Source organism: Cetorhinus maximus, chromosome 20 (genome assembly GCF_964194155.1).
Source record: "Cetorhinus maximus chromosome 20, sCetMax3.hap1.1, whole genome shotgun sequence".
In the NCBI taxonomy this organism is placed as follows: Eukaryota; Metazoa; Chordata; class Chondrichthyes; order Lamniformes; family Cetorhinidae; genus Cetorhinus; species Cetorhinus maximus.
In genome coordinates, this window is record NC_135898.1 from 90,052,139 (window position 1) to 90,069,167 (window position 17,029).

Genomic DNA, 17,029 nt, shown 5'->3' on the forward strand with positions numbered 1-17,029 from the left:
TATGGAAAAGAGCTAAACATACTTTAACATGATCTAGAATGGTGCCATTGACTTTTTCAATAAAAGCAGGTTAGGGACGCATTGGTCTAGTTGTTCAATACAATCAGTCCAGTACCGGGTCTCCATTGATGACAATTTGAGGGTTAAGTATCATTTTTTTATGGCGTCCAATCTCTTTGCTATTGCTGCCAGTTCTGAAAGTCATGATGGGTAGATCTTGTGTCTTTCAATTACCTGTTTCTGTTGCCTTGGCTCCCTAAGTTGAGGCAAGGCGTTTTGCTTTCTGACGGTGCTCGTCTACCTCCTAGGAACATCTCAAAATCAATATGGGATAGTCGCCATGAAATCCAATAGGGAATTCAGAAGACATTTTCTCACTCTTTGCGTGAAGATGTGGAACTCACTACCACAGGGAATGGTTGAAATGAATAGTATAGATGCATTTGAGGGGAAGCTGGCAGAGATGAGGGAGTAGGGAATAGAGAGCTATGCCGAAGTTCAGAGTTTCAATATGATAGTGGTCCGTATAACCATACTCAATGTGTCTGTCAATGCTGATGTTACCAACTGCCACACTAGGAAGTGTTCGTAATAATGGGGTCAGTTTTCTTTTGGTTGATCCATTGTTGCTCTGCCATGCGCATCAGTTGCTGTTCTGGGTAAGGGAAGTGGCATGATTATCTTATGACCATGGACAAATGTCAGCATGAGCTGATCGAATCCAAAAATACATTCCACATTTGGAGTTCATCAGTAGAACCAGAATACAAGCATTGACATGCTGATATTTGGCCAGCACCCACCTCCCCCTGACTTACATTAAAGAGGCTGCAGCCAAATTGAAGCATTGCAAAAAGCTTCAACTTATGTTGCATTCCCCACAATTCCTGACATTTGCTAATGAAGACAGTATTGCCTGCTGCTGACATTTACACAAGTGTGGACTGATGAAACTATTCCTCACCAGTGATGCTGAGGCATTCTTCTGTACATCTGCAAAGGCAAGGAACCTGAAGCATAAAATGCCATGAACGGGTGGGTTTCCAGAAATTAGATCCACCATTGAACAGAATTGATGCTACTACCTAACAACAAGAATGCAATGAGTTGCTATATGTTCCCTATATTGATTTGAAATGGAACTTTTGACTTGAATAGAATGCCTGTGGTTCCTGTTACAATAGGTTTCCCTACAAAATTGTGGCACAAGTGCTTACAAAAGTAGCTAGGTCTATACTGAAAGTTTTCAGAGCCTTTCAGGTTTAATACTGGGTTGCGTCAAGGATGTGATCTTAGCTGAACATTATACTTCATTTTAATTCCATCATTTATTTGGGATTTAGTTCAATTTTTTTCCAAGCAGAAAACTGCTCCTGGCTTTTTTATGCTGTTGCTTAATTTGAACTATTAGTAAATCAGTAGGAGTAAACTGTACTTCATCTTGTAATCGCTTGCTGCCAAAACTTTGGTGTAAAAGTCAGAAGAGAACTCGATTGACTCAAACCTTCTTTCTAAAAATGTAAAGCTCTTCTCACTTCGTGGCACAATTTAAGCACAAGAAATTGGTATAAGTATACCACAATTCATTTTGCCTTTAAACCATAACATCAATCTCTGGAAATTGAGGTTTGGCTGGGAAAAGCTGCTACAGAAGTGAAAATAAATCATAGTTTTTAAAAAAATTATTCCATATATAGAGCATGACCAATCATTTTTTTGTGTGACAGCAGCGGTTAAATGACAGTGGAGATGGTGCACCTTCAATGGATGCTTTGTAGTTTTGATATTAAAATGTGATCCTAAAGCTGATAGTTGTTAACGGTGACGGCTGTGACTTAGTTGGCGCATTCTGGCCTAAATCAGAAAGTTGGAAGTTCAAATCTCACTATGTAGACTTGAGCTCAAAAATTGAAGCTGACACTCTGGTGTGGTGCTGAGGGAATGCCACAATGCAGGGAGTGCCATCACATTAAACCAAGGCCCTTGATGCTGTTGGGTGCTTCTGAAAGACCTCATGGCACAGTTTTGAAGAAGAATTCTCCCAGTGTTCTGGCCAACACTTACCCCACCCAACCAGCATTACTAAAACAGATTATCTGATTTTTCATTCAAATATATTACGAAGAGTTGATTATGTTTAAAACTGAGGGTAGGGCAAGTACATAGAAGTAGATTGTTTCTAGTAGGCGAGGCATGAATAAGATGTTATACAAGATGAATTCCAAGTTTGGACCTAAAAGGGGCCACAAACTTCCAGGATTAGTAGTTCAGACAGCCTCTCTGTCAACATCCAAGATTAGGTTTGTAGATAAAAGAAAAGGAGATGAGGATATAAGGGACTCACACTGTGCTCGAGTGGCAGGTGAATGCAGATTGGATCGACTGGGCTGAGGGGCCCATTTTCATGTTGTAACTTGTAAGCAAGTCCTCGCACACTGAAGACGTTTCTCGTCTACTACGCCTCCAGAGTGCTGTAGTTGATCTGTATCGTCATTTTACTGGCTTATCTCTGTTCAGTCATATGGGAGTTGCTTTCATTTCTAGAAAGTATTGTGCATCCAATATTTTTTACAACTGTAACTGCACCGTAGTGAGTGAGTTTTTTTCTTGATTGAGGTGAAAGGCTTTACAGGAGGATATATCAAAGACTTTCAAGGGCATGATATTAAATACTTCATGTGTGAATATGATTCAGTTTAGAAATAAAAGACCACTCCATTTTGAGTTTCTAGAAAAACTTAGATATCTTGGTCGCTTCTGGCATCCTGGCAAGAGGAGATTTTCCAACAGGAAGTAATCCTTTTGATCAGAATGGTGTTTAGTGTAACACAATAGCAGATGATTTTAATTAAAACTTGTACCAAAACAACAGACCGATCTTTAATGCGAAGTTTTTAAACCTGAAAATTCGATTGACACCACAGATGCTGTACATTTCTAATTTCCTCTTTTTGTTTCTAGATTTCCAGCCTTTTCAGTATTTTGCTTTTTGTTGGACTAATGTCACATTCTTTGACTCTTGAACTGTCCTGATATTATTAGGAAAGGTGTTTGACTTACTATGATTGAAGCGCTAGCAAACAGAAGTGTAATGTCTAATTAAAGTCCTGTCCTTGCCCAGACAAGTGCAAGTTGCCAACTCCAGTTCTGCCAGATATCTGTCTAGTTGAATGGTGCCAAAGGAAGGGTCCGTGTGGCCGTATTAATCACTTTGGTTGGCTACTAACAGCCATAGAATCATAGAATAGTTACCGGACAGGAGGAGGCCATTTGGCCTGTCACATCTCAGCTAGCTCTCTGCAAGAGCAACTCGGTGAGTCCCAAGTCCTTTAAGATTTCCTTAAGTGATAAACTGAGGTGTCTAAGATTACATTTTGCCTTGATAGGATTTGCACTGGGTTACCTGAGACTGTTCAAACTGAGCTAATTTAGGCAATTTTCAAATCTTAAGCTTGATTTGTTTCAATTATCTTCTGCATGTGCTAGGAAAAAGGCAAATTACATAATCACTTGTTGGTTAATATATATTGAAATTTTGTACCATATCTTATGTGATATGAGGTTTGATGCTCATTTATCTAACAAACCCAATATAATTTGAGGCATTTTTCAAATGTGAACCCAGTGTGATATCACAAGTTTCCATGCTAGCGGTAGGATCAAAGACATTATGCTGTCATAATTAGAGGGGCAAGAGGAAAGAGTTTGCTTTTGTTGAGCTTTACCCTAAACAAAAACAAACTTTGAGCTTGTTTGAGATATTTGCAGAAAGATTCCTTGTGCGACCAGATATTGAATAAATGATTTGGAAAGGTTTCATGAGGGAGGGCTTTAATGCTAGAGTACTGCAATTTACTAAATTTGTGCTGCAGTTTATGTTCACAAGATACATCAGTATATCAACCGAATCGTATGGCCGCCTCCTTCTCTCTGTTCCCTCAAAGAAAACAAAATCAAAGTCACCTGGTCTGGACGGCTTGCACCTCAGGTTGCTGAAGGAAGTGGGGTGGGGTTGGCAAAAGGGCTTGCCACAATCTTCCAATTGTTCCTAGATACGGGGGAGCTGCCAGAGGATTGGAGAGTGACAACTGTAAGACCCTTATTCAAGAAAGGTTGTAAGCACAGTCCTAGTAACAACAGGCAAGTTAGTTTAACATCACTAACAGGTAAGGTTTTAAAAGCAATCAGGGAAAAGCATCAACAGGTACCTGGAGTTAATTAAGGATAGGCAGCATGCATTTGGAAAAGGCAAATTGTGCTTGACAAATCACAATGTTATGGTGCAGAAAGAGGCCATTCAGCACATCATGTCTGCACCAGCTCTCCGAATGAGCATTATGACGTAGTGCCATTCTCCTGCCTTTTCTCTGTGCCCTTCTACATTGTTTCTATTCAAATAATCATATGATGCCCTCTTGAATGCTTCGATTGAACCTTCTTCCACCACACTTCCAGGCAGTGCATTCCAGACTCGAACCACTCATTGTGAAAAAGTTTTTTTCTCGCATCACGTTTGCTTCTTTTGGAAATGACTTTGAACCTGTGCCCTCTTGTTCTTGATCCTTTTATGAGCGGGAACAGTTTCTCCCTATATACCCAATCTAGCTCCCTCATGATTTTGAAAACCTCTAATAAATCTCCTCTTAGCCTTCTCCCCTCCAAGGAGAACATTACCAACCTCTCCAATCTATCTTCATATCTGAAGTTTCTCATTTCTGGAACCATTCTTGTAAACCTCTTCTGCACTCTCTCCAGTGCGATCACATCCTTCCAATAGTGTGGCGCCCAGAACTGTACACACTACTCCAGCTGAAGTCTAACTAGTGTCTTCTGTAAACTCAGCATAATCTCTCTGCTCTTATACTGTACCCCGTATTAAAAAAGTCCAAGATACTGTATGCTTTACTAACTGATCTCTCCACCTGTCCTGCCACCTTCAACGATCTATGCACATATGCACCCAGGTTCCTTTGATCCTGCAGTGCCTTAAGAATTGTACCCCTTATTTTATATTGTCTCTCCATGTTCTTCCTATCAAAATGTATCTATCACCTCTCATTTCTCTGCACTGAGCTTCATCTGCCCACTCCACCAACTTGTTTAAATCCTTTTGAAGTTCTATACTGTTTTCCTCACAGTTTACAATGCTTCTAAGTTTCGTATCATCTGCAGACTTTGAAATTGTTCCCTGCACACCAAGATCTAGACCATTAATATATATCAGGAAAAGTAAGGTTCCCAATACTGACCCCAGGGAACTCTACTACAAACTTTCCTCCAGCCCGAAAAACACCCATTGACTATTACCCTCTGGTTTCCTATTACTCAACCAATTTTGTATCCATGTCGCTACTGTCCCTTTTATTCCATGAGCTATATAACTTTGTCTCTCAAGTCTGTTGTGTGACACTGCATCAAATGCCTTTTGAAAGTCCATGTACAACACATCAACCGCATTACCCTCGTCAACCCTTTCTGTTACCTCTTCAGAAAAACTCCAAGTTATTTAAACGCTATTTCCCCTTTAGAAATCCATGCTGGCTCTTCCTTATCCACCCATATTTTTCCATGTGACTATTAATTCTATCCCGAATAATTATTTCAAGAAACTTCCCCACCACTGAAGTTAAACTGACTGGTCTGTAATTGCTGGGCTTAGCCTTACAACCTTTTTTGAACAAGGGTGTAATGTTTGCAATTCTCCAGTCCTCTGGCACCTCCCCTGAGTCTGGGGAAGACTGAAAAATTATGGCCAGTGCCCCTGCAATTTCTGCTTTCTCTTCCTTCAATATCTTTGGATGCATCTCATCTGGTGCCTTGTCAACTTTTAAGTACCAACAGTTTATCCAACGCTTCCTCCTTATCAGTTTTGAGCCCTCCTTTTACTTTTACTTTTGATGAAGTAACAAAACACCGGTGGATGTTGTCTATGGATTTTAAGATAGCATTTGACAAAGTACCACAAAAGGCTGGTTAACAAAATTGAGGCTCATGGAAAAGAGGAGGGTCAGAATCCAATTGTATTAAGAATTGTCATAAGGACAGAAAACAGTGAGTTGGAGTAAATGGTTTTTTTTCAGACTGTAGGATGGTAGACAGTGGTGTTCCTCAAGTATTGGTGCTAGGACCACTGCTTTTGCTACTTATAAATTACTTGGATCTTGGAATACACAACTTGGAGTTGCAAACAGTGAGAATGATACAATCACCTGCAATGTGACATAGGCTAGCAGAATAGGCAGGCAGGTGGCAGATGGAATTTAATAGAGAAGTGTGAGGTGATGTATTTTGGCAGAAGGGATAGGGAGGCAATCTACACTGGCACAGTTGTGATGAGTGTGTAGGAACAGGGGGACCTGAGGGTGCATATGCATGGAGCTCCGAAAGTAGCAGTGTATATTGAGAATGGTTAGCAAAGCGTATGGCATCTTAGGCCTCATAAACAGAGGGATTGAGTACAAAAGTCGGGAAATTATGCTGACCTGTATCAACTCCTGGTTAGGCCCCAACTCAAGTATTGTGTCCGGTTCTGGTCACCACACTTGGGAAGGATGCGAGAGTCCATGAGAGGGTGCAGAAGAGATTTACTAGAACGGTTCCAGGGGTGGGAGATTTTAGTTACTAGGTTGTGTTGTAAAAGCTGGGGTTGTTCCCCTTGGAGCTAAGGAAACTGTGGGAAGTTTGATAGACATGTACAAGATTGACAGGTTTAGATAAGGTAGACCAGGAAAATCTGTACATTGTTGGTAAGAGATGCAAGGGAATGTGAAGAGGACATTTTACGCAGCAAGTGCTGATTACCTGGAACTCATGGTTTCCACTTCCTTCACTGTCGTGCACAGTCAATGATTTCAACAGGAAATTGGATAGGCATTTGAAGTAAATAAACCTGCGGGGCACGGGGATCAAGTGGGGAGCGGGACTGACTGGATTGCTCTGCAAAGAGCTGGCATGGACTTAATGGACAGAATGGCCTCCTGTGCCAAAAATGACACATGATTCTTTTTAAAAAAAAGTCAGTTGGGAATTTTAACATTATCGTCCTATCACTAATTAAGTTTTTTGTATTTCTCTTTTTTTGCTCTCAACAAAGAGGGCAACACGCTTATTGTCAGTAGGCCTATATATTGCCTTGGGGTCACTTTGCCTTTGACACTGCTAGGTTTTTTTACTGAAACTTGATCCTAATGTAGTTTAATTAAGAGATGCTCTCTAGTGTACTGCCCTGTATTTTTTACTATCCAATTGGACATGGAGGATGATTTTATAAGCTCCGTTGCATTTTGCTGATGTCATAGTGACACTACCAGTTGACTAATTGTGACCTCAAATATTAGGCTTTATGATGTAATGTCTGTCACTTATGAACCGCTTTCTAATTATTGCATACTCTTGTTTTTCAGCGACCAAGTCATTACTCAGTTTTTCAAACCAGATCCCAATACAGGTTAGTATACATGAATTAGCTTTTAAGGCAACTTGATGTTTAATTGATTTAGCTGTGCCTTTGAATAACGTTTGAGAATTTAAAAAAAATTAATGGTTCAAATGTCAAAACTCCTGAATAATCAATAAGCTGATTAGCATAGGACTTTTTAAGGTTGTCATTGTGCGCAATGAGAACGAGGGGCTGCTACACAGAAGAAAATGTTGGAAGGATTATTTTTATACTGTAGAAGAAAGCAGTTTTGTGCCTTAAGATGTCCCCAAGTAATTTACAATCCAGTGATTGCTTTTAAAGTGCTGTCGCTGTTAATGGCAGTAATGGTAGTAAAACCCCTGGACCCTATAGAATTCAGGTTATTTAAAAAAAAGGAATGTTTTCTGACACCCAGCCACACCATGCCCTCTACATGTTTGTAGGTAAAATTATAAGTTGTAAAGAATGAGGTAAGTCATTCGACCTATCTTAATTCATCCATTCAGAGCAACACTGCACTAGACTATATGCAATATAGCAAATATGTAGCAAATTTAGTTAAAACCATGGATTTTGTTCTGCAAATTGATGTTTTCTAGGAATATAAAATTGTTTTCCCAACATGCCCTCTTTTTCCAGGGTCTTTTTGCCTGAACATCTGGTACATTTGTGGGCCTCCTTACTACCAGCAATATTAAACCCTTCTTTTCGGATACAGGCTGCTAAATCAGCATTCTGCGCCTTCAGGATTTAAAAAATAGTTCAGAATTGGGTGCTTGGCAAAAATTTTCCTGCCCTCCCTCCCCTTTCCTTTTTCTTAACCTCTCCCCTGCCTTCTCTCCTCATCTCTTTTCCCTCTCCCTATCCTTCCTTTTCTCTCTCCCTTTGTGACATCAGGAATTGCATTATGCCTATGACCCTTCAACAATGTGATGTCACATTGGGTTTGCATTTAAATTTACTTCATGATCTTAACTTTTCAATGAAAACAGATCTGGTCTCCTTAACCTGTATTCATAATACAGCCGCTGAAAGCCAGGAGCATCGATTACCCTTCTTGGAACTCATCATAAAGAAGGATTACAATATGCCAGGTGACCTTGCTATAATGAACTCATATCACTTTGGATCTATGAATACTCGCTAAACTTTCATGAACATGACAATGTCACCCACCGCTTCCTTTCTGGATGCCTCGTGGTTTAATTATGTTAAAAAATACAAATGTTTACAGGCCTATAATCTTTTATATAAGAGCCTCTTCTTTTCCTTGACAAGGTTGTTCCTATGCAAGTATTACTGCTGTGGCTTCCCATCTTCCACCTTCCATAGACCAGCTCATCTAAAACTCTGCTGCCCATACCCTAACTCACGTCAAGTCCCATTGACCCATTGTCATCTTAGGATGTCCCTCGATTTGAGAATGCCTTTCACTCGGGGTCGCGAGTTTCTCTGGTAGGTCTTAATGTGACCGAACAGGCCGATTCTTTACTCACAGTTCTTGGCACATGGGGCAGGATGTCCCACGAGGTAATGGGACCCGGAGTCCAGGATTTGCTTCCTTTTATTTTCTTCTCAGCTGTTGCTCTGCCTGATCATTAAGACGTTGTGACTCAAAGCCTGATGCTGATTGATGGGCAAGTTGTTGTAATTTTCAATAATTGGTAGAAGCCCCTCTCAGACATTAATGTCAAAGCTGTTGAGCTTCAAGGAGAGCTTCAAAGTGTGTTTGAAACATTTTCTTTCTCCTCCCTGGAATGTTGGGCACTGGTGGGAAGATGCTTTTCAGCCATCCAGACACAGTATCCTGTCCATTGAAGTTGATTTTTCAAAAGTTTTTCCTGAATGCTTGTAGAGCTGGCTTCAAGTAGAACACTAGTGTTTGTTCAGTGATCTGTCCATTGAACCTGGAGGATGCAGCTGAGGCATTACTGGTGGAATTTCTCTAGCATTCTTATGCGTCGCTGATGCATGGCCCAGGTCTCATTGCAGTACAAGAGTATAGTGATAACAACTGCTCTGTACACCAGGACTTTTGAGTTGTGGAGGTCTTTGTTGTCAAACACTTGCTGGTGTAGTTTGTAGAAGGCTGAACTGACACAGCTGATCCAGTGTTGGATCTCCTTGTCAATGATGGTCTTTTGATGGCCACCTCTTTCAAGATATGAGAAGTGCTCAACATATTTGAGTCCCCCCTTCAACATATATGGGAGGTGAAATATTTGGCTGACCAGGTGTGGGTTGACATGAGTTTTGTTTTAGCAACATTCAAGAACAGGTCAAGCTTCTTGTATATGGAATTGAAGGTATCAAGAGTGGCTTGCAAATCTGGTGCAGACTGGGCATCGACACTGCAATCATCCGCAAACTATAGATCATGTTTGTCTATGGTGGTCAGCTTAGTTTTGGGATGGAGGCGACTGAAGTTAAAGAGTTTTCCATCTAGATGGTATTTAATACTGACACCAGAAGGCAGTTGATCTTTAGTGAGGTGAATAGCCACTGTTGGGTAGGCTGTAACTAGTAAGGGGGTCTATCTATCTATCTATCTATCTATCCATCAAGCTTTGCTTGACTTGGTCTGTATTTTGAAGGGGATTGTTTCAGATCTCCCACTTGACAGTTCAGTCATATCATCATGAAGCAGTTGCAGGATTGTTAAGAAGTTTCTTGACATCCAAGTCTTAGAGCCTTACGATTTACTGACTCAAATGTTTTGATCAGGCCGATGAATGCGATGAGTTGTTCTTGGTGGTGTTCTTGACGTTTTTCTTGGATTTGTCTGTCAACAAACATTACATCAGAGAGTCCTCTGGAAGGCCTAAATCCACTGCAGTGTGTCTCTGGGAGGATTTCCGTGGTCCACAGGAAATGGGTGATTCAGGAGAATGCATGTCCAGATTTTCCCTGCTATGGACAAGGGAGAAATACCACGATAGTTTCTACAGCGTGACTTTATCCCCCTTCTTGCAATTGTCAGAACCCTAAAGTAGGTTGGGGGTGCAGGGGGGCGCCTGGTGGTGGGGAAAAGAATTCTTTTTTTCTCCCGAATATGTAGGATGAGTGCACAGAGTTTTGATGTGAGCAAAAACCCACCAGCTTTGAAGACCTCAACTGAAATATAATTTTGTTTTTCATCCGTTTGATTACTTGTTGCACAGGGGGATAGCTTGGACATTATCAGCTGTCTCTCTGGATTCACGATTGAGGAGTTGTTGAAAACGTTCTTTCCAGTGTTGATGGATGCAAAACACCATCTTATGAGTGAAAGGGTTTTGTCTAGTGGTCTATAGATGGCACTGGTAGCTTTAAGAAAGCTTTATGTGTCACGGTCTGCATGTTGTTGGATCTCTTATTGGACCTATCCTTTACCCTGAGAACTTGTCTTTGGGCATCAGCCTTGAGCTATTGGAATGCTGCCTTCTTGACTTGCAACCTTGAGTTATTCTGCTAGACAACAAAGGCTGCTCATTTTCTAGGAGGTCACATATTTCAGTATCATTTTCATCAACTCGGTCCTGGTGATGACGATGCTTGAACCTAATGGTCTGGGCACAGGATCCTGATGTAACTGACTTTACTTGATCTCACTGCCCTGGAAGTGAGTTGGAAGTATGAAGATTTTCCAGATTGGTTGTGAGCTGCACTTGGAATTCCTCTCTGGGGTTGGGCTCCTTTAGGGCCTTGCGATGCCTTGGTGCTGGGTGGATGTTCATCACCGATTCAACAAGTCTGTGATCCATCCAGCAGGCTTCACTTTGTGTTTACTGACCAACTTTGGCTATTGGTTCTATCCTCATGTTCAAACTTTTGAATTGCTTTGCCTTTACCTGTCTCTGTATCCTTCTTCCAGCCTTGCAAGCCTCTGAGTTATGTGTTTCTCCAACTCTAGCCTTGAGTAACAACCAGTTCCTTCACCAAACCATTGCTAGGCCTTGAGATCTGTCACTCCCTCCCTGAACCTCTTGGTCTCTCCGCCTCTTTCCTGTTTTAAGATGCTGCATAAATCTTACCGCTTTGACCAAGCATTTAGTCATATGTCCTAATGCCTATCTCTTCCGTTGGATCAATGTTACTTTTTGTCTGATTATGATCCCATAAATTGTCATGGGATGTCTTGCTACTTTAAAGGCACTATATAGATGTTCCTTTAAATGTTGTATTTGTGAGTAATTGTATAATTTCTTAAAAATCGTTTGATGTAATTCTGTTGGCACCCTTTTCTTCTAACTCTTATTCCCTTTCTGTTCCACATAGGAAAGGATAGATTAATTTTGGGCTCACCTCGCAGAGGGGGCACAGATGGCACCCCGGTATTACAGAATGCTGAACCATTCCACAGCCACAAGAAACCTTCACTTAGCTCCAAAAGAACCGTGTGTTTGCCCTCATCACCTCAGAAAAGCCCTGTGCTAGAAGCTTTTATGAAGGGTGTCTTAAAGTCGGAGAATAAAGAAAGCATGGGAGGTGTAGTTAAATGCCAGGTTACTCAGCATCCTGGCTCTCCACGAGTGATAGTGCGAAGACTGTTTTTACCTTCAGGCCAGTATCCCTCTGACGGTACTAAAGTACAAGATCAAGGAAAAAGTGTTAAACTGTCTTCTAACTCTGAAGTAACCTCTGCAACACAAGATTTAAGTTTCAAATGCGATACAGGCGAGTATCGAAGAACTGCCTTGAGGCGTAGCTCTCTACCGAACCAACAGATCATGTCACCACCAGCTTCGCTCGATGTTTTGAAGTATTCTAATGGTAGCAACAGTTCAGAGAGTACACCTTGGTACATAAGACCTCGTTTATCTCCTAGAAGGCTCCAGCAGCAGCATGGATTATTCAATAACGATTTTCAGAATACGCTTCAGGCCTATAGAAGGGCGCGAGAGCTACGGAAACTCAGGTTGCAAAAAGGAAAGCATTCTTCGGCCAATCCTTTTTCAGGAGGCACTATAAATCAGGCAAGTAACCTAACCGGGACCCTTGTTCTTCCTGTGTGTGCATGTCTTTTTTCCTCCCCAGTAGGAGTTGTTTCCCACCCATTGAATCAATTGTGACTGATTATAAGCAAGATCATCTTAAATACAGTCATGTGATTGTGGGCTTCAGTTCATTGGAATCTGCAGTCAAGTTAAAAGTTGTTGCATTTGCTCCATAGGGTTCACAGAAAATCTCAAAGGAGGCTCTCTTTGGCTTAGCAGTGAATTGAAAACCTGGAAATCTGTGTTAGTAACATGATGTTGGCGTGATTCTTCCTTTTTGGCCCCTCAACCAGTTTTCTCCCCTCTTGAAGTATTTGGTTTCTTGCTGCTTTTCTTAGTTTTGGATATACCAACCAATTTTTGAATCCTTATTGCCATGTTGGATGAGATCAGCTCACCAAGGATTGACGCACGACCTTCCTGGTCTGTTTGGCACAGCTCCTTGGTACTGTTGAGGGGAGCTTGTCTTTTTTTTTGTGTGTGTGTGTAACAGTTGTATGTGACTTCAGAACCAGTGCTCTATGTATAAAATTACTTTTATTCACATTTCTGTTACATGACTGTAACTAGAACCAGACGTAAGTAATGAGCAATGAAATTTTCTTCAGCTTCTTCATCTAGGAAGACTTAGTGCGTTGCTTTGTTCATGCCATTGATACTGTTTTACTTAATATCTTGCATTAACTGCTATTTCTTGTTCCCTGCAGGCCAACTTGAAAAGAGCATATTCTCTACCATCAACATCATTAACAGGTACCAGAAACAATCACAGCCGAATTTAGAGTTGCTTTTACTATGGATGTGTTTGTATTAGTGGTCTTCATAATTGTGTTTACATGACATCAACCCATTAAAAAAGCTTCACCACATTCAAGTAAAAATGAAAGATTCCACTGCTCTGGAAAATTATATTGGGATCAGCTTCTTGTTTGTTCTCGAGCTTAAGAATGTTGCACAGCGTAACTCATTAAGTTTCAAAGCTGGACGTTTTGATTGTGTATCATATGGATTATCAAAGTTATTTTGTCATGGAATGGGACAGTGCCATTGTACCTTGTGTGCTGCTATGGTCAGTTTGAATGCTGCTGCATACTAACCTGTGGGTCAGTGTTACAGCTAGACCGAAATGTTCACCAGTTAAAATAGACTAGGGAGCTGAGAAAAGCCAAAAACACAAGTGAAGAGTAAAGTTTTTTAGGGGTCTTTTGGAAGATGCAGCAATATGGTGATTTGGGAACATTTTAACAACTAGGGTGCCATGTATCGTTGCCAACCTTCCAGAATTGCCCTACAGTCACCAGGAATTGAAGATTAATCTCCAAGACGGTGCAGCGGGTGAGGCAGGAGAAAAATCATAAGGCCATTTATTTTTGGTTAAAAAAAATGTACTTTTTTCATTTTCCTTGAGCACTTTCCTATGTTGTAAAAGCAATGGGGATGTGGAGAAAAAAGGCGGGTTGACTGACGGCTAAGAATCACCCAATCGGGGGTTTGCTTTCCAATTGGTGTGGGAAGACTGGGCAGTGCGAGGATGGATGTGTCAGGTGATGAGTGTTGGAAGCTTGGTGGGAGGGAAGGGGATGTGGGGCTATGGTGTCATGTGATGAAGGAATATGTTGATCCAGAGTTGGCAACCCTTGTGCTATTGCTAAAAGATTGGTGTTTGGTAGAATTGAGGGGATCAGTAACAATTTAGAGTTGATAGGAGGTTATAGCTGGAGTTAAAGTAGAGCAAGACTATAAAGGGGCTTGAAAACTAAGAAGCGAAGACAGAGACCTTGATGTGAGTATCAGAAAGGAACTTGTCAAGAAAAAGTAACATCGGTGTTTAATTCTTTTCTGTGTTAATCTTGGCTACTGAAGTAGCGGTCACGATAGAGACTAGGATTTTTTAAATGCATCACAATATAATGATTTTTTTTACTCCAAATAGATGCAAATTAAATAAAATTTGAGAGCAAAATGATGAAAATCTGAAGTAAGAAGTAAAATTCTGAAAAATACCCACCAGGTTTGGCAGCATTTGTGTAGAGAACAACAGAGTTAACATTTCAGGATTTTATGGGATTTTGTGTTTGAAAATGTCAACTGTGGCTCTGTGATAGCATGCTCACCATCCAGATACTCGTTCACATAATGTACACTGACACTTCAGTATAGTACCAAAACAGTGCTGAATGGCTGGAGGTGCTGCTTTTTGGATGAGATGTTAAACTGAAGCCCTATCTTCCCCCTCATATTGACTATCTGAAGAACATCTATCCCTCAGCCAGTATAAATTAAAAAAGGTAATCTGGCCATTAAGTCATTGCTATTTGTGGAATCTATGCCACATCCTGTATCAGTGGAAAAAATCTTCAGCTGTTGAATGGGACAGTAAAACAAATGCATGACATATTAATTATCCTGTACAGGATTTTTGCTGTTCGGGTTCTAACACCATCTGACAGCTTATCCACATTGACGTTCATCATGTAAGTCTGGACACCAGCCTGCTATTGAACCTTGTAGTAACTTTACAGCTGAGTTCAATCCTGACTTGCCCATACATTTACAAGAGGACACATGGAGTTTTCTATCATGTGTGTTACTTATTAATATTTGAAGGTTTTAAATATTGAAAGTTATTTGTGAGTGATAATTCGTAACTCATTGTGAATTTTTTAACATGTTTTCTTGCTCAAACATTTCTATAATAATGTGGAGTTTAATAGCTTCCGGTCAAGCAGTGTGACTTGGCTTAAATCTAACACGTCAGTGAAATGACACAACAAAAACAAAAGTACCTGGAAAAACTCAGCAGGTCTGACACCATCTGTGAAGAGGAACACAGTTAATGTTTCGAGTCCATATGACCCATAAGTATCACTGGCTCTCTATCCAGCTCTACCTGTTCACCCCCCCCCTCCCCCCCCAAACCAGCTTATATTTCACCTCTTTTCTATTTTTCCTTAGGTCTGTTGAAGAGTCATAAGTAGGTATTTTTGTTTTTGTTTTGGATTTCCAGCATCCGCACTTTTTTGCTTTTATCTTAGTGAAATGACACATTTGCTTTTGAGCAAGCTTCATGCTTCACTCTAGAATGTCAGCACTGCAAACAACTGTAGCACGTAAAATGTGAAATTTGCTTTTAATTATTTAGCTTCTGAACTATAATATTCTCTGTTTGGGACACCCTAAGTTATTGAAGTTTATCTCCTCAAATCAAACCAGTACTTTTAGATTATTTCAATACAGCAGTTGTAGTTTAGGAAAAGTTAGAAGTTAAAAATTCATGATCTAACACTTAACTGGCCCTTAAGTTCTTGTAAATGGCTTCTTATCTCAATTCTAATCAACGGCCACTACCCTTATCTTTCGATTTTTTGCTGGTATTCTTCATTTATCAACATACTTGGCCCTATTTCTCTTCTGTTAAATGGAGTTCACACATCACCATTGATAAAACTACCTGAGTAGCTGTTTACTTGTTGACAATCACTTGACTAATCAATACTCAATAAAGCTCAACTCACTCACTTTACCTGTGTCCTACTCATTCTTTCCAGGATCTGAAAGCTGAAAAGCTCCTCACTTCTATGGCCTTCAAGCTTTTGATGGCCAAAGATAGCGCCCCTGACTGATTTTCTTCAATTCTCGTAATTGTACTCAATGGTGCTCTGTATTTTGAGCCTTTGCCCTTCATTTGTTTTGATAAGTCTGAATTTTTTGATGTGCAGTATATAGAGGACAGTGCACTGTTTTGTTTCCTATCCTTGTAACCTCCTCCAGAGCTATCCCCCTCAGCAATCTCTGCACTCCTCTCCGCATCCCTGATTTTAACTACGTCACTATTGGCGGCTGTACCTTCAGCTGAATAGGCCCTAAGATCTGGAATTCCCTCCCTAACCTTCTCCACCTCTCTGTCCTGTAAAACAAGTTCTTAAAACCTCACCAGGAACCTACTTCTTCCACCAAACTCTGGTCACCTGTCCTAATATATGCTTCTGACTTGGTGTCACATTTGTTAGCACTCCTGTGAAGCGTTTTGGGATGTTTTACTATGTTAGCCACAAGATTAATACAAGTTATTGCTGTTCATCTTGAAAATAAATGGCAGTGGTAGCACCTTGTTTTCTATAATTTCAGTTGAGGCAAGCTGCTCTTTTTTTTAAAGTGATCCTAAGCTTTTAGACACCAATACTCCAAAATTGAGAATGCCAAGAGCCTCCGAGGCATAGGGGTTCCTTATGGAAAGATGTGTGCTGTGCAGTCTCATGTTTCCAGTTGAAGGAGAGACTAGCTTGACGAATACAATATAGGTTTTGCTGTTGAGCTGTGGAGACTCCTGATAGACGGAAACTTTCGGAAGCTTGATGAATTTTAGGATTTTTCTTACATATTTGCAGAAGGAATATAGAAAACTATGGGAATTTTTAATAAATATTTTCTCAAGTTTTTAAAAAGAACGAGCACAAATATATGGTGTCTAAAAAGGCAATGACTAGATGTTGCAGTTCCCCCAAAGAGCAAAGAACAATCAATTTGTGAACCTGCTCAATAATCTTTAGACACCATATAGTGGTGATTCATAGTTGATTGGGTCCTGAATCTTAATAAAGGAAACTACGATGGTATGAGGCGCGAGTTGGCT

At 40.5% G+C, this 17,029-nt stretch overlaps 1 protein-coding gene across 5 annotated transcripts in view; it reads left to right on the top strand.

The window, feature by feature from the left end:
- The window catches only part of slf2 (SMC5/6 complex localization factor 2), an 83,274-nt gene that overhangs the window by 26,810 nt on the left and 39,435 nt on the right, over positions 1 to 17,029 (top strand). For 3 of the 5 annotated variants that reach the window (XM_078565137.1, XM_078565138.1, XM_078565141.1), the window contains exons 2-4: positions 7,404 to 7,447; positions 11,678 to 12,375; positions 13,104 to 13,149. In XM_078565137.1, coding sequence (XP_078421263.1) covers positions 7,404 to 7,447; positions 11,678 to 12,375; positions 13,104 to 13,149 — 788 coding nt within the window. Of the gene's footprint in view, positions 1 to 4,052; positions 4,167 to 7,403; positions 7,448 to 11,677; positions 12,376 to 13,103; positions 13,150 to 17,029 lie in introns of all 5 variants that reach the window. The other 2 variants (XM_078565139.1, XM_078565140.1) reach the window with 1 other exon arrangement.